Source organism: Crotalus tigris, unplaced genomic scaffold (genome assembly GCF_016545835.1).
Source record: "Crotalus tigris isolate CLP2741 ecotype Arizona unplaced genomic scaffold, ASM1654583v1 scf7180000018590.67127310178:1205815, whole genome shotgun sequence".
NCBI lineage: Eukaryota > Metazoa > Chordata > Lepidosauria > Squamata > Viperidae > Crotalus > Crotalus tigris.
The window spans coordinates 633,025-654,912 of NW_024097092.1; the positions used below are offsets into that span (position 1 = coordinate 633,025).

Sequence of the window (21,888 nt, forward strand, 5' to 3'; positions counted from 1 at the left end):
AAACCACCCAAAAAATTGAGGCCACTGCTCACTTCCTTGGACCCCCAACTAAGGACTCCATCCTTACTTTGGGGAGGAGGCCGCCATTGTTCCTCAAACTGGTTTGCCTTAAGACGTGTGGACTTCCACTCCGAGAATCCCCCAGCCAGCATGGGAGTCTCAGCTTCACACAGGATGCCTGGCTGACTTTGCACAACTCAACCCACACCCACTTGGTTTGTAGGAAGAGAAGAGGTGGGGCATGTGATGCCCTGTCGCCTTGAGTCGTGCAAATCAAGGTGGGAGGTGAAACTGGTCCTAAATAAAAGAGGAAGTGGCACCGATTGCAGGATAGGGCAGGACGAGCATCCAGGCTCACCTGCAATGTCATAGGCCAGGGGTAGGCAACCTTGGCTCTTTTATGACTCGTGGACTTCAACTCCCAGAATTCCTGAGCCAGCATGGCTGAGGGGAAAGGGAGAGGTTTCCAAGCTGAGCCAGGCTGGCTCAGGAATTCTGGGAATTGAAGTCCACGAGTCCTAAAAGAGCCAAAGGAGGATTTAGGAAGAAGGGCTGAAGAAATACTGCTTAAGGGACAGTTAGATAAGAGGCAGCATAGCCCTCAGCTGCATAACAGGTGGGAAAAAAGAGTTTGAATAGCAGACTTTGGGAAGGGACCTTGGAGATCATCTAGCCCAACCCCCTGCTCAAGCAGGAGAGCAACAAAGATGATCAGGGGTCTGGAGGCTAAAACATATAAAGAATGGTTGCTGGAATTGGGTATGTCTAGTATAATGAAGAGAAGGACTACGGGTGACAGGATAGCAGTCTCCTAATATCTCAGGGGCTGCCCCAAAGAAGAGGGAGTCAAGCTGTTCTCCAAAGCGCCTGAAGGCAGGACAAGAAGGAACGGATGGAAACTGACCAAAGAGAGAAGCAACCTGGAACTAAGGAGAAACTTCCTGACAGTTAGAACAATTAACCAGTGGAACCACCTGCCTCCAGAAGCGGTGAATGCTCCAATACTGGAGTTTTTTAAGAAGAGACTGGACAGCCCTTTGTCCAAAATGGTGTAGGGTTTCCTGCCTGAGTAGGGTTGGAATAGATGACCTCCAAGGTCCCTTCCAACTTTATCATCATCATCATTATCAGCCTATACCATTTCAGACCAATGATCCTCCAATCTCTTCTTAAAAAGATGAGAAGCGAAGGCCTTCAGTTCTCGGGCTGTAAAAGGGACAGGCCTACAAGATTCTGTTCGTGCAGTTTTGCAAGAAAGCAGAATTAGCTCAGCTGCTCCTACTGTTTCCTCTTGGGCCCACCTGGGAAGACTCACCTTGAGAGAGAGTGGTGGTCGGGTACGTTGAATCGGGCAGCTGGTAGGGTGGCAAGGCTGGCATGCCCGTCGGGGGGAAGCCACCGGGCAGAAGGTGGTTGAAAGCAGCCAGCTGGTTAGCCCCAGCCTGCTTGCGCCAACGGGCTCTCCGATTGCTGAACCACACCTGAGGAAAGAGAGGCGGAGCCTGTTACCGGCTTCGTACCTTGACGGCATCAGATACAGTCCCCAATGGGGAAAGAAAGGCATCTTCTAGCGTTGGACTACAACTCCCAGAATCCTCAGGGAGGTGGAGAATCATGGGAGCTGAAGTCTAGAACAGTGGTTCTCAACCTGTGGGTCAGGACCCCATTTGGGGTCGAACGACCATTTCACGGGGGTCGCCAAACAACGCAGTCCGCCATTTTTTCCCCCTTTTCCTTAGCTGTGCTACTCCCTTTTATCCTATTGGCTTTTGAAAGCCAATAGAACAGACTCTCTTGAATAGAGTCTAATTCTATTGGCTTTCAAAAGCCCATAGGAATGGTCCAGGCTGCCTCTGCCCTGCTGAGCCCGCCAAAAGTCCCATTCTGCAAACGGTACTGCACCCGTTGAGTATCCTCCACTTACGACCGGTTGAGTAGTCCTCGACTTATGACCGGTTGGGGGGGGGGGTTGCGGCATTAAAAAGGTTGAGAACCACTGGTCTAGAAGAAGGGAAGGAGCAAGTGAGCTGTTGGTAGAAACATGGAGAGCAGTAACAGAGAATTAGGAAATACAAGTGCCCTCCCCCCTACTTGCCATTTTTGGTCGGCTAGTTGCTGGTCACTTTTAAGGCAGAATTTCTCAATCTTGGTACGTTTAAGTCATATGGACATTAACTCCCAGCACAGCTGGCTGGGGAATTCTGGGAATTGAGGTCCAGTTGCCAAGGTTGAGAAACATTATCCTAAGGGAGAATCAACCACTCTTTTCCACCTTTTTTTTTCTAGATTTGTAGAGGGACTTTTTATAAAATATTAAATACACAACCCACAGGCAAACGATGTGTTCCTGTGCATGAATGTTGCCACCTCCTTATTTGAATCCAGGCGGTTCCGTGCAACCCTAATAAGGGACACCTTATTTCTTTTCCCAAATTGTCAAGCCATAAATTCACACACGTTGGAGAGGAGGGTGGGTGGGAAACGGGAGGAACAATCGTTCAAGTTTAGCTTCTAGGGAGCTTCGGCATCGCAGCTGCTTAAAATCTCCGAGGCCTCACAAGATGAGCAACGGGATTAAATTTCAGAGCAACTGGAATTTTTAGGGGGAGAAAAATTAAAACAGGCCAAAAAAAAAAACAAAAAACCCAACCCAGAACATACTCCAGGAACTGGGAAGAGAGAGAAATTGCTGAGTTGGGGGGACGGGCACATAAAAACCTCTCTACAAAACACACACACACAAACACACACCCTCTTTTGCTGAAGGAGAATCGTTAGGCCAAATAACGCAAAATATTATATATATTTTTTAATCCCTACAGCTACTGCTTGGAGTTTGAAAACACAGATAAGTGTCCATTAGCCCAGAATGCAAGATATTCCTTTCCCCTCTAGCAAAGATTTTTGATGCATTAGATTGGGGAGGGGGGATTCTTCCTTTTATTTTATTTTATGAGAGGTAATGGACAAGCCAGGTGCAATACCAGATGTGGAAGCCCATCACATCTGTAGTGACTTCGCTGGTGGATGGAGAATGACGGCATTAATTTAAAAATGCGCGCGCACACACACACACACACACACACACACACACACACACACACACACATATATGCTACTATCTTAAATTCTGGCCCCCCTGGGGATTTTCTGCTGCTTCCCACACACTGGGAACGAATTATTGGCCTTGTTATGAGTGTGCTTGGCCTCTATTTTCCCCTCTGGAACTGGCACGTGCTGGCAGAGTCAAAAAAAAAAACTTCCAACCCTCAAATTGGGCACAAGAAGCTTTCCTAATCAAATTAGGGATAACAAATACAGAATAACAGGGACCTCGGAGGTCATCTAGTCCAGCCCGCTGCTCAAGCAGGAGACCCTATACCATTTCAGACACATGACTGTTCAGTCTCTTCTTAAAAACCTGAGACTGCATTGAAAGTACTGGGATTAGAGCCTCCCTATCCAGGCAGAGTATATCTGTTGGGGGCGAAGTCCACTAAAGCCACTCTCCTCCTCTGGATGGGTATTCTGAAGAACATTGGCACAGCCCCTCTCCTAGGCTGAGTAATCTTCTCTTCCGAGCTCTGCATCTTCAAATGCATATATTATATACAGGGAGTCCTCGTTTAACGACTGCCCCGTTTAGTGACCGTTCAAGCTGGGGATGATGCTGGAAAAGTAACGTGATGTCACCGTTTGTGCACTTCATAGGCAGCATCCGACAGGCAAAGTCAAAACGGGCTGTGAAGTTGCAAGTCACGCCACACGATGTCTCGCTTAATGACTGTATCACTTAGTGACAGGGTTGCCGGTCCCAACTGTGGTCATTCAGCAAGGATTAGCCGTATAACTTAAGAATCAAAACTGTGGTCATTCAGCAAGGATTAGCCGTATAACTTAAGAATCAAAACCGTGCCGACTACGCTGTCTCCAGGGAGGCCAGCTGAAGAACAGGAGGAAGTTTTAACAAAATTAGGCGCGTTCCTGGCTGTTTCCAAAGCTCTACTACTCCTGTCTATGGAGGCTCCACCTGGCCTGTCACGACCCTTATCCATCCTTCGAAGGACCTGTCTTTCAGGGATGTCTCCTGACTATACATATATATATATAGGTCTTTGGTTATTTGGGTTTTCTCATATATATATATATATATATATATATATATATATATATATATATATATATATATATATATATATAGGTCTTTGGTTATTCGGGTTTTCTCCCGCGTCAAACTGGAAGTGTCTTGGCGACTATATTTAAATTATCTTCTCCAGCTCGTATCCTTCTTCTTCCTCTCTTGTTGTCGTTTTTTTTCCAACACAGAAAGGAAAAACTAGGAAGTGACAAAGATGGAGAGTCATTGCCCACTGCCCAAAGCCCCCTGCTGTAACTTAGAGGCGTGCATGTGTGTTTGTGTCTGTGTTTGTGTGTAAGAAGCTACAGATGATTTAAAATACAGCCCAGCGGTTCCTACCATCCATATTTTTTTTTTCCCCTTGCCCCTTCTCTCTGGAACGGTAGCTGACGTCTCTCTCTCTCTCACACTTTTAATGCTTATAAATCATTTTATGGGTGGATAAAATATACAGGCTGGAGCGGAGAGGGTAATGCGAGACCCACTTCAAAGCAAAGCTGTTTTCACTCCATCACTGCTAAGGTTTTATCAGGCGCTCAAGGAGACTCGCTCTGCCATGGGGATCCGTTTCAAGAAATAAACAGACAGCTCGTCTCCCCACGGGGACCCTGGGCTCCTCATACGCCCCACCCAAGCGAGAAGAAATAGGAAGTGGGGCGGGGGGGGGCAGCAGTTTGGCGATGGCCCGGCTCCCACCCCACAGAAGGGCTCCAGGGGTCCCCCAGTCCAGGGGTAGGCAACCTTGGCTCTTTTATGACTCATGGACTTCAACTCCCAGAATTCCTCAGCCAGCCTGGCTCAGCTTGGAAACCTCTCCCTGTCCCCTCAACATGGCTGGCTCAGGAATTCTGGGAGTTGAAGTCCACCAGTCATAAAAGAGCCAAGGTTCCTCTGCCCTATATCAGGGGTCCTCAACCTTGGCTCTTTTATGATTCGTGGACTTCAACTCCCAGAATTCCTCAGCCAGTATGGCTCAGCTTGGAAACCTCTCCCTGTCCCCTCAGCATGGCTGGCTCAGGAATTCTGGGAGTTGAAGTCCACGAATCGTAAAAGAGCCAAGGTTGTCTATTTCTGGCCTAGGCCTAGGCCACTTTATGACTTGTAGACTTCAACTCCCAGAATTCCTGAGCCGACCTGGCTCAGCTTAGAAATCTCTCCATTTCCCCTCAGCATGGCTAGCTCAGGAATTCTGGGAGTTGAAGTCCAGGAGTCATGAAGGGGGCATAGTTCCCCCATGCTGGCTCAGGAATTCTGGGAGTTGAAGTCCACGAGTCATAAAAGAGCCAAGGTTGCCTACCCCTGCCCCAGTTGAAGCCTCCAGCAGTCAAGATAGCACAAGGCTGGTCCCGACTGGGAGGTTTCCTCCACCACTACATGGTCACTATACCAAGATGTTCGGACTCCAGCTCCCATCATCCTCCACCAGTCAGGCAAAGCCACCTTAAGAATCAGCCACCGCCATGCTGAATTCCGTTGGGCCTTATTGAGGGTCCTAACCAAGTCCCCCAAACCCAACTCTTCTGCCTACGGGTAGGTAGGGCAAGTCCTTAGCTCCACCCCCTCTCTAAGCTCCACCTCCCACTTTTTAAAAATTGGAAACAGCCCCCACAGGGACCCCCCCCCAAGCTTGGAAAGGAGTGGCACACAATTCTGCTGGTGTTATATATATATATATATATATATATATATATATATATATATATATATATATATATATCCAGCTCATATCGTTCTTCTTCCTCGCTTGTTGTCGCTTTTTTCCAACACAGAAAGGAAAAACTAGGAAGTGACAAAGATGGAGAGTCACTGTCCACTGCCCAAAGCCCCCTGCTGTAACTTAGAGGCGTGCATGTGTGTTTGTGTATGTGTTTGTGTGTAAGAAGCTACAGATGATTTAAAATGCAGCCCAGCGGTTCCTACCATCCATATTTTTTTTTCCCCCTTGCCCCTTCTCTCCGGAATGGTAGCTGTGAACCTGCAGAATTGTGGTGCACACAATTCTGCAGTGTCACAGGTACAGTTCTGTTAAGTGATGCCATCCTACAGCCATCTCTTACTCCTCCGTTCCTAGGTTTGGTGTTTAAGGGAGGTTTAAATCTTAACAAAGCTGGACGTTTTCGGTGAAGAACTTCAAAGATCAACCTGCACGTGGCTAATTTTTCACTGGGTTCGCTCGCCGCTAAGAGAAGAAAAAAGAAGAGTGGGGGAAGAAAAAAACAACCCCTCAGTTTTGGCTCCTTGTTTTTCCACCCTGCCATCCAGGACCTCTCTGGAGCCAGTAAAAAGATCCTTTTTTGATACCCAGAAAATTTTAAAGGGGGCAGATTGGTGGGAAGAGGCGGAGAGTGCCAGAAGGATGGAATGAGAAAACCATGAGAAACGCAAGGAAATGAACAGCTGCTGGAAGACTGTTGGCAAAGAGAGGGATGAGCGTGATGCGGAAGAAGGAATCCTGCAAATTACAGCTTCGAATCTCGGAGATAGATCTTTCTCCCTTTCCTAAGCACACTGTGGACACCAAAAGACTTCAGGTAGAACGATGCTGCCTTTGCTCAAACACCCCCTGACACCTGCCCTTTCTGAAATGGTGAGAACGTTTCATTTTTCGTTGCAGATAATCCCCAAAACTCCATTTAGAGGCCAATAAAGATGCTGGTGAGGAGAACGGCCCTTCGAAACGCTGTCTGTGCCAAGGCACCATTAAAATTGAAATAAACAGAGGTTGTTGCTTTGTTAACCCCTGGAATATAACTCTGGACCCAATGAGCCTTCCTTCCACAAGGTGTCAAGAGTGAAGAAAAAAGTTTTCTCCGCCCCAAAACCCTTGAGATGACAGTGAATTAAATTTATAAGATGCCCGGGTGGGCCAACGTGCCATTCCTGTCTTCTGCCTTGCACGAATTCCTTCACTGCCTCTCCGGGACTCAGTTCACAATCCTCACTTGTGCCATGTTTGCACACAAAAGTGACCTCAGATTTATCAGGCAGACTTTTAAAATTGCAAAGGGGTTGGTCAAATTCTTTCCCTCTCTCTGACTTGCAATCTGGCTGCAACCCTCCTCTTCTATTCTGTTCTGTTCTTACTCAACTCTACTCTACTTCATTCCATTCCATTCCACTCCACTCTCTACTCTGCTCTATTCTTATTCCTACCCTACTCTATCCTACACTACACTATATTTATTCTATTCTATTCTATTCTATTCTATTCTATTCTATTCTATTCTATTTTCTATTCTATTCTATTCTATCCTATTCTGCATTCTATTCTGCATTTTATTCTATTCTATTTAATTCTATTCTAGTCTATTTAATTCTATTCTATTCTATTTAATTATATTCTATTTTCTATTCTATTCTATTTAATTCTATTCTATTTAATTCTATTCTATTTTCTATTCTATTCTATCCTATTCTGCATTCTATTCCATTCCTATTCTATTCTATCCTATCCTATTCTGCATTCTATTCTATTCTATTTAATTCTATTCTATTCTATTTTCTATTCTATTCTATCCTATTCTGCATTCTATTCTATTCTATTCTATTCTATTCTATTCTATTCTATTCTATTCTATTCTATTCTATTCTATTCTATTCTATTCCCATTCCATTCTACCCTACTCTACTCCATTCCATTCCATTTATATTTCTATATTTCTGTATTTCTATATTTCTATTCTATTCCTATTTTATTTTTTTAAATAAATTCTCAGTAAATTTTTTCTGGCAGAGTGAAACAGGTCCTAATGCAATGGGAAAAAAGAAGGGAGCTATTTCTTCACCCAGGACACTGCGAGGGGGAAAAAAAAGCTGGTCCTTCTCAACTTCTAAGAGAGGCCGTTGCATCTGGGGCGATTCCAGGTTTCAAATTCTTGGCACCCCGTGGCATGTACTTTCCCACAACTTCTCTTCCACCCCCGAGGCAGATGTTTTCGCTGACCTGGACACGGGCTTCTGTCAGCTTCGTCCGCTGGGCCAGCTCTTCCCGAGTGTAAATATCTGGGTAGTGGGTCCTTTCGAAGGCCTTTTCCAGCTCTTCCAACTGCTCGGCCGTGAAAGTGGTCCGACTTCGGCGTTGTTTGCGCTTCAGGGGAAGGTCCGGCTCAGATTCGACATCGGAACCGTCATCCAATCTACTGCCTGGGGAGGAGGAAGAGAAGAAGGGGGTTAAAAATGGGAGACGGGGAATAACCGTTCAGGGACAACAGAGAGACAGGTTCACATTGGAAAAAAATGTCTACGGAGATTGTCCGTCATGCCAGGGATGTCCCAAAGATGCTTTTTCAAGAGGCATCTGGACTTTCCTTCCTTTCCTTCCTTCCTTCCTTCCTTCCTTCCTTCCTTCCTTCCTTCCTTCCTTCCTTCATCTTTCCCTCCCTCCCTCTCTCGCTCCCTTTTCTTCTTCCTTCCTTTCTTCATTCCTTCCTTCCTTTGTCCCTCCCTCCCTTTTTCTTTCCTTCCTTCCTTCCTTCCCTCCTTCCTTCCTTCCTTCCTTCATCTTCCCCTCCCTCCCTCTCTCGCTCCCTTTTCTTCTTCCTTCCTTCCTTCATTCCTTCCTTTCCTTCCTTCCTTTGTCCCTCCCTCCTTTTCTTTCCTTCCTTCCTTCCTTCCTTCCTTCCTTCCTTCCTTCCTTTATCTTTCCCTCCCTCCCTCGCTCATTTTCCTTCTTCCTTCCTTCCTTTCCTTCCTTCCCTCATCCCTCCCTCCCTCCCTCTTTTTCCTTCCTTCCTTCCTTCCTTCCTTCCTTCCTTCCTTCCTTCCTTCCTTCCTTCCTTCCTTTCCTCCATCCCTTGTTTCCTGTCTCTCCTTACTTCCTTTTGTCTATGGAGATTCTCCATCATCCAGGTCAGGGATGTCCCAAAGGTGCTTTTTTAAGAGGCAACTGGACTTTCCTTCCTTCCTCCCTCCCCTTCCTTCCTTCCTTCCTTCCTTCCTTCCTTCCTTCCTTCCTTTCCTCCATCCCTTGTTTCCTATCTCTCCTTCCTTCCTTTTGTCTACGGAGATTCTCCGTCATCCGGGTCCTGGTTGTCCAAAGGTGCTTTTTCCAAGAGGCAACTGGACTTCCTTTGTTTTTGCTTTGAAGACGTTTCGCTTCTCATCCAAGAAGCTCCTTCAGCTCTGGACTAAACTCCTTCAGAGGAATTCCATCCTGCTATAGGTATGTGGCGGATACTTGGGTCAAGATCAAAACACAGGAAGTGGAAGTGTTCACCAAAATACATCAACTCTGTGGACAAATACATCAAATTCACGCAAAAACAGAGCGGAAGAAGCTTCTTGGTTGAGAAGCGAAACATCTTCAAAGAAAAACAAAGGAAGTTGCCTCCTGGAAAAATGGACATTTGGGGGGGGGGAATCATTTCAATTTGAGGGGATGTGCCTCAGTTACTCACCAAGTCAGATCCATTAGCACGTCTAAATATTAATTAATTGATCAATAACATGATTGGGAAAGCAGCCACACTCGCTAGATTCATGCCAGCTTTTTGCAGACTTGCAAGTATTCCTCGACTTACAACAGTTTAGCGACCGTTCAAAGTTATGACGGGACTGAAAAATGTGACTTATGACCGTTCTTCACACTTACGACCATTGCAGCCATCCCCAGGGTCACGTGATCAAAACGCAGACCCTTGGCAACCGGCTCACATTTATGACAGTTGCAGTGTAATGGGGTCACGTGATCCCCTTAATGGGGAAGCCAGATTCACTTAATGACAGTGTTGAGTGTTAAGTGAATTTCTTAAGAAAGATGGCAAGAAAAGTCATAAAATGGGGCAAAAAAATCACTTAACAACTGTTTTGCTTAGCAACAGAAAAGTTGGGCTCAATTGTGGTTGATGAGGAAGACAACCTGTACTCACCAAGTCAGATTCATTAGCTCTGATTAATATTATTAATTAATCAATAATATTATTGGAATGCAACCACGTTCTGATAGATTCATCCCGGCTTTTTCCAAACTAATTCCTCTCAGCCCACATAACATCATCACTACTTTTGTATTTATATTATTATAAATTATACGATTTTATCTTTTATGATTTTAAGCTGCCCAGAGTTACACTGTGTGATAAGATGGGTGGCTAATAACTTTTACAAATAAATGAAAAGTCGTCTTGTGTCAAGATGGGTGGCAAACACATTAAACAGATTAATAAAAATAAATCAAGCCAGGGGAAGCCACAGAAATGCAAAAGTTAAACAATTAAAAAAATAGCAACACACACACACACACACACACACACACACAAACACAAACACATACAAACACACACAGAGCGAATCATACCAAAACAATAAAGAAAAAAATGGATGTGTATAGGTAACAAGTATAGTCAAAAATAAGGACTTCTGTCTATAATTTTGTTTCTTTACAAGTAGTCCTTGACTTATGACGGATAACCGAGCCTGTCGCGACGGCTGTTAAGTGGAGCATCTCCCTTAACAACCAATCCTTGCTCTCCCCAATGCAACTGTTAAAACGAACGTGCAGGTTGTTAAGTGAGGATGAGAGGGGCCCTGGGAGGGGTCCTCAGGCCCAGGCCTGCCTGTCCCGGACCCCCAAGTTCTGCCCCACCTCTGAGGCACTCGGGGCTCCTTCTGTGCCCCTCGGGGTCCGCCCCAGGCCTTGGCCTTCTCCCAGGCTGGCCATTTGGACACCCAAGGGAGCCTAACCCAGCAGTGTCCAAACTTGGCAACTTTAAGAGCTGTGGACTTCAACTCCCAGAATTCCACCCCAGGAAGGCTCTAAGGCTCCCTTGCCTGGCAAAATAAAATGGCTGGCTAGGGAATTCTGGGAGTTGAAGTCCACCGCTCTTAAAAATGGCCAAGATTGGAACCCCTTGGGCCTAAGGCAGGGGTAGTCAACCTTGGCTCTTTGATGACTCGTGGACTTCAACTCCCAGAATTCCTGAATTCTGGGAGTTGAAGTCCACGAGTCATCAAAGAGTCAAGGTTGACCACCCTTGGCCTAAGGCAAAAATTACAGTCTGTAGGCCTCAGCCTACTTCCACCCCACCACCACCTCCCTCAGGAAACACCCCCCCCCCACGAGCCTGGGCCTAACCCCAAGCCAGCCATTTTATTTTGCCAGGCAAGGGAGCCTAGAGAAGCTACCAGCCCTTGGCTGTCTGTTACAGCCTCTAGGCCTCGGCCTACCTCCTCCCCCCAGCCCCCCCAAAACCTCCCTCTGCTCCCCCCAGGGCTTGGCCTATTCCAACCTGCCCCCCCCCAGCCTCCTAAGGGAGGCCAAAGCTGGCAGCAAAAGCCCCCCACCAGGGTTTTGCAGGCCCCTCCAGCCCACCCCCCCAACTCTGCTTTTTTGCAGAAAGGAGCCCCATCAATGTCACACCGTGCTCAGCTTCCCCTGCATGGCTGCTTCTGCTGGCTCTTCTGCAGCCAGGTGCAATTCCCACCCTGGCTTAGCAGGTTCAGTGTCTCTTAAGGAGGCTCCATTCATGGGGATGGAGCCTCCTTAAGGAAAACCAGGCTGCCCACCGACTCACGAGAAGACCCATTTCCTTGCTGAAGAGTACCAGGTTTTGCAGCGTTCTGCCAGTCAGTTGCAAGGGTGGACAAATGGAGGGGGCTACAATGGGCAGGAAATATCTTTTTTTAATGGGGGGGTTCCATGAAAACTGTTGCTAAGCAACCGGTCGTAAGTTGAGGACTCCCTGTATTGCAGAAGTCTTGGCCACCTTTCTCCTGTGTGTGATGAAGGAGCCATATATCTCATTGAGGGCAGCCGTGTCCTCCAGAGAGGAAAACAGAGTAACAGAATAAGAGAGTTGGAAGGGACCTTAGAGGTCTTCTAGTCCAACCCCCTGTTCAAGCAGGGAGCCCTATTCCATTTCAGACAAACGTTGTCTAATCTCTTAAAAAAAAAACAAACCCTCCACTGTTGGAGCATTCGCAACTTCTGGAGGCAAGTAGTTCCACGGGTTAATTGTTCTCAATTTCTCCTTAGCCCTTGGTCGCTTCTCTCCTTGATTACACGTCCATCCATCGCTTCTTGTCCTGCCCTCAGGTGCCTTGGAGAACAGGCTGGCAGCCCTTCAGCTATTGCAGTGTTTCCCAAACTTGACAATTTTAAGGCACGTGGACTTCAACTCCCAGAATTCCACAGCCAGCAACGCTGGCTGTGGAATTCTGGGAGTTGAAGTCCACGTGTCTTAAAATTGTCAAGTTTGGGAAACACTGAGCTATTGGAACGGAACCCATCGACAATAAGCAACCTTGGGCTGCAATAATGCAAGTGGCCATCAGGTGGCAGTAGCAGCTCCCAAATTTAAAAAAAGCCACTCTTGCCCTCTAGTGTTGGGCTGGAGCTTTGCAGCCCTGTTCTGCTCATCTGACTTTTTTGCCAAAAAAGAATTTGAAAAGCAGTTTTGGGTTAACATTGTTAATAGTGGGGAGACCAAAGGGTGGATTGGAAATAGGCAGCTTCTGATGGCGAGGAGGTAGAGCTCCTCAGCTCGTTTACTAAATAGACTTACTATTTAATAATATATTAAATATTACAGGCCAAACTCTGGTTGATCATCTGCTGGAAAGCAGAAAAATCTGCAGACAGTCCCTGCCAACCCCAGTCCTGCTGGTATGTTTTGAATGTTGTTTTCGTTGTATTTCTGTTTCCTCCTCAAGATCAAGGCAACGTGTCGGAAAGTGCTGCCTCTCTTTCTCCCCACAACATCCCGGTGAGGTAGGCTGGGCTCAGAAGAGAGTCACCGACTTACAACGGTTCATTTAGTGACCGTTCACAGTTACAACGGCACCGAAAAACGTGACTTTATGACCATTTTTTCACACCTACGCAGCCTCCTCATGCTCCCGTCATCAAAATTCAGACCCTTGGCCACTGACTCGTATTTATGACGGTCACAGCGTCCCGTGGTCACGTGATCCCCCTTTTGATAAGCAAAGTCAGTGGGGAAGCCGGGTTCACTTAACGACTGTGTGTGATTAACTTAACAACGGCAGTGACTCACTTAACAACTGGGGCAAGGGTGGTCGTAAAATGCGGCAAAATTCACTTAACAAAGGTCTTGCTTAGCAACATAAATTTTGGGCTTCATTGTAGTTGTAAGTCAAGGACTACTTATATCCACACAAACATCCGGCTACAACAGGGGTCTTCAAACCTGGCCCTTGGATGACTTGTGGACTTCAACTCCCAGAATTCCTCAGCCAGGAACACTGGCTAAGGAATTCTGGGAGTTGAAGTCCACAAGTCATCCAGGGGCCAGGTTTGAAGACCTCTGCTTGTGGACTTCAACTCCCAGAATTCCTCAGCCAGAAACGCTGGCTGAGGAATTCTGGGAGTTGAAGTCCACAAGTCATCAAAGGGCCAAGTTTGAAGACCCCTGGGCTACAGCAATGCTGAGGAGGAAGGAATCAACCTTTGTTGGTTGTGTGTGAACCCAACTGAGAGGTGGAGAAGATCCAGAACTTGTTCCTGCTTAGAATTGGTCTATCAAAAAGGATTTCTTTTCCACAATTATGGATAGTTCCATCTGGACCCTTTTTCCTTCTCTCTGCTCCTCTGGACCTATTCCAGAATGTCACTTCCTCCAGAGTAGACTCAAAAACAGCAACTGTGAGAGGGACCTTGGAGTCCTAGTGGACAATCGCTTGACTATGAGCCAGCAAGGTGCAGCAGCAGCCAAAAAAAGCTAATACAATCCTGGGTTGTATAAACAGAGGCATAGAATCAAGATCACACACGGTATTAGTACCACGTTATAAAACCCTAGTGAGGCCACACCTGGAATACTTCAGCCAGTTTTGGTCACCGTATGACAAAAAAGATGTTGAGAGTTTGGAAAAAATTCAGAGAAGAGCAACTAAGATGATCAAAGGCTGGAGACTAAAACATACGAAGAACGGCTGCAGGATTTGCGAATGGCTAGTCTAGAAAAAAGAAGAAATAGGGGAGACATGATAGCAATGTTCCAGTATCTGAGGGGCTGCCACCAGAAAGAGGGGGTCACGTTATTCCCCAAAGCACCAGAGGGCAGGACAAGAAACAATGGTTGGGAACTGACCAAAGAGAGAAGCAACCTGGAATTAAGGAGAAACTTAATCTCTGACAGTGAGGACACTTAACCAGTGGAACAGCTTGCCTCCAGAAATCGTGGGCGCTCCATCACTGGAGGTTTTTAAGAAGAGACTGGACAGTCACTTGTCTGAGATGGTACTATAGGTTCTCCTGCTTGAGGAGGGGGCTGGACTAGAAGACCTCCAAGGTCCCTTCCAGCTTCTATTCTATTCTATTCTATTCTATTCTGTTCTGTTCTGTTCTGTTCTGTTCTGTTCTGTTCTACTCTACTTTACTCTACTCTACTCTACTCTACTCTACTCTACTCTATTCTATTCTATTCTATTCTATTCTATTCTATTCTATTCTCCAAAGCACCAGAGGGCAGGACAAGAAACAATGGTTGGAAACTGATCACAAAGAGAAGCAACCGGGAATTAAGGAGAAAGTTCCTAACAGTGAGGACAATTAACCAGGGGAACAGCCTGCCTCCAGAAATCATGGGTGCTCCCTCACTGGAGGCTTTGAAGAAGAGACTGGACAGCCCCTTGTCTGGAATGGTATAGGGTCTCCTGCTTGAGCAGGGGGCTGGACTAGATGGCCTCTGAGGTCCCTTCCAGCTCTATTCTATTCTAAAGGCCTTGCTTTCCTCCTCCCCCCCCCAACATGCGAAGGAAGATATTTTGTTTTCTCCCCATCCTCCTTTCCTCTGCTCACACCCTTCCCTCACTTCACAGGGACTGTAACCCTTGAAGTTAAATTAATCAACAGGATTAGGCAGAAATTGGCCACGCTGAGACCCTCCATCTTTGCAGCAGCCCTCCAGAGCAGCGAGGACCGGCTTCCTTTCCCTCAAGAACCCTCCAGCAGCCTGGAAGGATTTGCCAAGTCCAGGCTGAACATGGAGACGCATTCATTAAAAGACGGCTCGCTTGCAGATTCGGAGAGGCAGAATCCAGATTCCCTCCCCTGACTTTCCTTCGCTCTGGTCCCATCTGGAGATATCGAATGCTTTCCCCCTGAGGATTCCCAACCTGGACCACCCTGGCCAAATTCCTCATCAAAGCAGCCCTGTCAGCTGCAGATGTTGGGAGCTGCAATCGGGTGGAAGGACACCAGAACGAGAAGCTCGTGATCAGCGCTTCCGGAGCGCACTTGCTAACTCTTCCTAACTCTTCACCAAGGGCCCCTAATGAGACATCTTTGGACACTGTTGGAATAATTATAATTATGTCCTGGTCCTGTAAATATCATCATCACTACTATGACGGTATCCAGCGAAAAACAGTATTTGGGGCTGTTGCAGATAACTCCCTGGTCTGTTTGCTTTTCTTGCTGGAATTGGGCACAGTTGCAGGAACTGGGTATAGCTAGTCTAGAGAAAAGGACTAGGGGGGACACGATAGCAGTGTTCCAGTATTTGAGGGGCTGCCGCCATAAAGAAGAGGGGGGGGGAGTCAAGCTATTTTCCGAAGCACCTGAAGGCAGGACAAGAAGCAACGGATGGAAACTCATCAAGGAGAGAAGCAACTGGGAATTAAGGAGAATCTTCCATTCTCATCCATTTTTTATTCTATTCTATTCTATTCTATTCTATTCTATTCTATTCTATTCTATTCTATTCTATTCTATTCCATTCCATTTTCTATTCTATTCTATTCTATTCTATTCTATTCCATTCCATTTTCTATTCTATTCTAATTCTATTCTAATTGTATTCTATTCTAATTCTATTCTATTCTATTCTATTCCATTCCATTTTCTATTCTATTCTATTCTATTCTATTCTATTCTATTCTATTCTATTCTATTCTATTCTATTCTATTCTATTCTATTCTATTCTAATATTTATTCTGTTCCAATATTTATTCTATTCTATTCTATTCCATTCTATTCTATTCTATTCTATTCTATTCTATTCCTGTTTCTATTTCTACTCTACTCTACTCTACTCTACTCTACTCTACTCTACTCTACTCAGGTGCCTACTCTACTCCTATTGTTTGGGGGAAGCACAGCAAAATAGCAACTAAAATGCACCTGAATGCAAACTAACTTTCTTAAACTAAGCTTCCAACATGAGAGACGAGGTGGCGATCTGGACAGAATGATATCCCGCAAAATAAAATAAAAACTCTACCCCTGACACATTTTATTTTTTTAACTGCCAAGACCTTATTCTTGATTGCTAGAAAGAACCAAGTGCAGCTGATTCATTTCGGCTTCTCCTTTCCCCAGCCTGTCCTCCCATTCCTGCCTGCCAGGCACGTTCTGATTACAGTTTAACATAGTTTAAGGTTTATATATATATATATATATATATATATATATATATATATATATATATATATATATATATATATATATATATATCGTTGATGTGCGTTTTAATCTAGTAATTCGGCTGCAGCAGAATGAGAACACACCTTGGCAAGGAGGCCCGAGAATACCAAACAGACAAGACGGCGGGTCTAGAAAAATGAAAAAGTCATTTAAAGCTCAGCTGGGGACGAGCGTCCGAGGCGCCTTGTCAATGGCCAACGCAGCGCCTGGAACTGGCCAGCTGTAACCGAAGCTGCAATGCCCGTTTTGGAGTCCACAAGAAGGTTCTGGGTGGGAGAGAGTATGTTCAAGTAGAAGATCATTCTTCTTGTCAATATTGGTTCCAGAGGAGCCTCCAAGATTCAATTGCATTGCCCGTTGGGGCCCACAGAGAGAGGTCAACCTCTTATACCGCAAGTGTGGTTCTCAACATAGGTTTGGAGCAGGGGTCTTCAAACCTGGCCCTTTTATGACTTGTGGGCTTCAACTCCCAGAATTCCTCAGCCAGGCACATGAAGTCCACAAGTCATAAGAGGGCCAAGTTTGAAGACCCCTGGTTTAGAGGCTAGGAAGGTCACCTGATCCAGCTCTAGGGTCAAGTTGAACTTATAGCATTTTTGACCCAAACTTTTCTCCATTGGACAAGTGGATTTTTGTTTTTGGTCACTTCACCTTCAATTCTCTCCCTGAAGCTTTTCCAAGCTACCTTAGATCCCTTCAACTGGTGGAAGGACGAGACTAAAGCTGCCCTGAATGGAAGGTTTGAATGTTCCTCAAGTGACATATTTATGCATCTTCTCCATGAAAGTGAAGCATTGCCTCTCCACCGGTAGAATTCACACAACATGTCAATCTAAATTGTGTTTTCCTAGGTTTTAGAGGAGCTGGAGGCTTCTAAATCAAGCTTTAGAGCTCAGGTTGACAGATGAAGGACATCAGTTGTGGCTGACCAGTGAGCCAAGCTATCCGGAGGACAACGTATGAAGCTGACCACTGCTTCCCAACTTCCAATCAACCTCAACTTGACTGTGACCAAAAGCCCCTTCTTAACTCTATCTTCCTTTTCTCCATCCTTCTTGTCAAAATATTAACTGACCACATTTCAGAAGAATGAGTGGAGTAAAGGGGGAATAATGGAAGGAAGGAAGAAAGAAAGAAAGAAAGAAAGGAAAGAAAGAAAGAAAGAAAGAAAGAAAGAAAGAAAGAAAGAAAGAAAGAAAAAAAAGAGAAAGAAGAGGGAGGGAGGGAGGGAGGGAGGGAAGAAAGAGGAAAAGAGAGGAGAAAAAAGAAAGGAGGAAAGAAAAGAAAGAAAAGAAAAATGAGGGAAGAAAGAAAGAAAGAAGAGAAAAAAGAAAGAGGAGGGAGGGAGGGAATAAGGAGGGAAGGAAGAAAGGAAGGAAAGGAAGGAAGGAAGGAAGAAAAAGAAAGAAAGAGGATGGAGGGAGGGAAGAAGGAGGACATAAAGGAAGGAAGGAAGAAAAGGAAGGAAAGAAAGAGGGAAAGAAGAAAGAAAAAGAGGATGGAGGGAATAAGGAGGGAAGAAAGAAAGGAAGGAAGAAAAGAAAGAAGGAAGAAAAAGAAAGAAAGAGGATGGAGGGAGAGAGGGAAGAAGGAGGAAATAAAGGAAGAAAGGAAGGAAAGAAGGAAGGAAGAAAAAAGAAGGAAGGAAGGAAGGAAATAAATAAAGAGAGGGAGGGAGGAAGAAAGGAAAGAAAAAAAGAAAGAAAGAAAGAAAGAAAGAAAGGCTTACGATGGGAGCTGGCTTTAAAAGAGAAACAAAACCAAACAAAGAGAGTGACAGTCCTTACAATCAACCCCCACCCCCAACTCTCCTTTCCTTCCCAGAGGAAAAAGCAGGAAAAGAGAGAGAGAGAGAGAGAGAGGGAGAAGAGAATGGAAGTGACAGAAAAGAAGAAAAAAAAAAAGAATTGGGGTGCAAAGTGAAAAGAAAGATATTCCTGCGTCGCTGGGCGCTTTATCACCCATCATCTGTTGCTCTTTCTCCCGCCTGCATTGTCTCACCTTGGACAAAAAAGAAAAAAGAAAAGAAAAGAGAGAGAGAGAGAGAGAGAGAGAGAGAGAGAGAGAGAGATCTCCCCATTTATTTAATTTTTTCTCTCTCTGTTTGGTGCGAAACTCTTTAGAACTGCCTGGACGGGCACCCTAGGGGGCCGGCAGGCGCTGAATGTGCTGCTGACAGCCTGGCAAAGTGATATCAATATGGTGGGCCATGTCAGCCCCTCGGAGAAGATACGGCTTGAATATTAAGAGACCCCTTCAGTGGCCTGGAAAAGGCTTTGGGGGCAGCGGGCGAGGAGGGCCGGGAGAGGGACAGGAGAAGGAGGAGGAGGAAGGGGGCAGCCTCCACTAAGGAGCCAAGATAAAGCTTCTTCCGTGTCTAGAACTTATTTATTTCTAAAACTTATTTCTCTGCAAAATTAGAAACAAACAAACAAACAAAAAAATACTTTTCCCTCTTTGCACCAGAAATGAAGGTTTTCAGGGATTTTTTTGTGGGTCAAGGAAGGAAAAAGAAAAAGGAGGGAAGGAAGAGGAAAGGAAGGAAGGAAGGAAGGAAGGGGAAGGGAGGAATGGAAGAAAGGAAGGAAAGAAGTAAAGAAGGAAGGAAGGGAAGGAAGGAAAGAAAGGAAGGAAGGAAGGAAGGGAAGGGAAGGAGGGAAGGGAAGAGAAGGGAAGGGAAAGAAGGAAGGGAAGGAAGGAGGGAAGGGAAGGAAGGAAGGAAAGGTAAAGAAGGAAGGAAGGGAAGGAAGGAGGGAAGGGAAGGGAATGGAAGGGAGGAAGGAAAGAAGGAAGGAAGGAAGGGGAAGGGAAGGAAAGGAAGGAAAGAAGTAAAGAAGGAAGGGAAGGAAGGAAATAGAGTCTAATTGAATAGAGTCTAATTCTATTGGCTTTCCAAAGCCAATAGGAAGTGTCCAGGCTGTCTCTGCCCTGCTGAGCCCGCCAAAAGTCCCATTCTGCAAACGGTGCTGCACCAGTTGAGTTGTCCTCGACTTACGACCGGTTGAGTAGTCCTCGACTTACGACCGGTTGGGGGTCGCGGCATTAAAAAGGTTGAGAACCACTGTTCTAGATTCTCAGCATCTTTTTTTAAGGCTGCTCAGACCAGTTTCCTTTCTTACCCTTGAAGAAATACTTTCCATGTAGGAAAATAAACACAACAATACCCAACTCTGTCAATCAACAGGCTCCTTTTACTAATACCAGCATGGAGAGGACCACCATTTCCCTGTCTGCTAAAATGAGGCTTGTATCTGGTGAAAAAAACAAAACATAACCCATCTAATTCAGTGATGCAAATCTGGTTGATTACATGGCAAAATTGATCTGGAATTATCCTAGGAGATCATTCCAAGCTTAAGAGATGACTCTAGGTCAGGGGTCTTCCAACTTGGCCCTTTGATGACTCGTGGACTTCAACTCCCAGAATTCCTCACCCAGGCACGCGTGCCTAGCTGAGGAATTCTGGGAGTTGAAGTCCACGAGTCATCAAAGGGCCAAGTTGAAAGACCCCTGCTCTAGGTGGACCCACAAAGCTTCTAGATTCTTCCATCTATTTATGAAGATCAAAAGAGGAAGAACGTGGGGTTTGCAAAGGAAGTAAGCTGCACTCTTTCCCCAAAAGAGAGATTCTGTTCAAAAGTTGAGCAATTCACCTCACAGAGATGAATTTCGAGATCCCACTTATTTGAGACCCGATTTTACGCCTAGGATTGTCCTTCCATGCTAGCTTGTGCTCCTTTTAGTAAAAGTGACTTATAACATCCCTTTCTTTCTTCTAGGACAGGGGTAGGCAACCTCGGCCCTTTTACAACTCGTGGACTTCAACTCCCAGAATTCCTCAGCCAGCATGGCTGGTTCAGGAATTCTGGGTCTTGAAGTCCACAAGTCGTAAAAGAGCCAAGTTTGAAAACCCCTGCTCTAACCTTAAAAGCAAATTACAACTCATCGCTGGAGGATTGCAACACCCTCAGACCGTTCTTGGGGAGCCTCAGAAATAAATAGTAGAGAGAAGGAGACAAGACCTCAAAGACCCCCCCCCCCGACCACTCCAGGAGGTGAGGGGTATGGGGTTTTTAAGAAATAAAATAAATGGGGGGGGGAAAACCCCATGGTTAAACATGTCTACCTTATTCCCGCCCCAAAGATGAACGCGTAATAAAAAATATTGATCATTCATGCTTAATTGCCCCAAAGAGACCTCAACAGAAGATGCTGGAAGTGTCTTTTGGTGGACCCCACCCCAGAAGATAAGCTGACTTTGAGGCTCTTCCAACCTGATAAATAGGGGGGAGGGGGAATCGCTTTGGGTAAACTGAGGCCCCGCGGAGGCCGCAGCAAAGAGGGAACCAACACTGAACACCTTTAAAAAATAATTTCAAAATCCTCAGGAAACCCACCCACCCAATTCCCTTGCATTAAAATAATCTTTGCCATCCAAATTGTGGTTGAGAGCTGCCCTGGGCAATGAGGAGGGGGTTCAGCTTCTTCTGGCAGGGGGTGAGCCATTTTGAGCCCGGGGGGGGGGGATCTTACAATCCAAGCCAAATTGGGGGTTTAAATGTATTTTGCAGCATGCAAACTCTGATGTTCCAATGCGCAACGCAGTCTCTCCTCGTAAAAGGGGCTCCCTTCCACAGGCTGTGTTTTAGCTTTCCTACCCCCCCCCACCACACACTGCCCCCCACTCGGCGCCAATCAATCTTTATCCTGCTCCCCGCCCCCTCCCACCAGCCCCCCTTTTTCCCAGCTGGCCACAGTTCCCAAGCAAAAAAAAAAAAAGGGGGGGGAAACATCACCCCTGCAAGGTGGCGGCGCAGAGGGTGGGGATGGGGGAACCACGTCGACAAATTTCTGATTTGCAACAGTCTAGGAATGGGCTTCTTGCTATTGTTTGAGTGCAAATTTATAAATAAAGCCCGACCGAGATTCCAGGGTGAGTCCGGTGAAAAGCAGAAAACGAGAAATTTTATGCCCATAAGTGGCATGGTGTAATGACGATTTTTGAGGCAGCCGACCGTGGTTAGTAAACTCTCTTAAATGATTGCTGCGGAACTAGCCCAGCAACTTATTTCTTAATTAGCGGTACGTATTAAGTCACGGCGACAGTTCGTGCCGGCCAGCGGATGCCGCCTTCTAGGTTTGCCAAGCGAAAGGGGGAGGAGGAGAGGGGGAAGACTGAGGGATGGGCTCCGAGGGGCAAATGGACCCGGGACAGGGGCTTTGAGCCATGTTGCAGTATATTCTGTTGAGGCCAACATGGGCTTCTTCTGGAGAAGAACCTCTGGCAATAGGGAGAAACTACAATGCCCAGCATCGTAAGAGCCCTGGTGGCGCAGTGGTGAGAATGAGGTACTGCAGGCTAAC

At 46.0% G+C, this 21,888-nt stretch overlaps 1 protein-coding gene across 7 annotated transcripts in view; it reads right to left on the reverse strand.

Annotated features, from left to right (window-relative positions):
• Positions 1–21,888, reverse strand: part of PAX7 (paired box 7) — a 184,232-nt gene that overhangs the window by 33,831 nt on the left and 128,513 nt on the right. For all 7 annotated transcript variants that reach the window (XM_039355065.1, XM_039355066.1, XM_039355063.1 and 4 more), the window contains 2 exons: positions 8,082–8,281; positions 1,316–1,481 (listed from right to left, as the gene is read on the reverse strand). In XM_039355065.1, the coding sequence (XP_039210999.1) occupies positions 1,316–1,481; positions 8,082–8,281 (366 nt within the window). The remainder of the gene's footprint in view (positions 1–1,315; positions 1,482–8,081; positions 8,282–21,888) is intronic.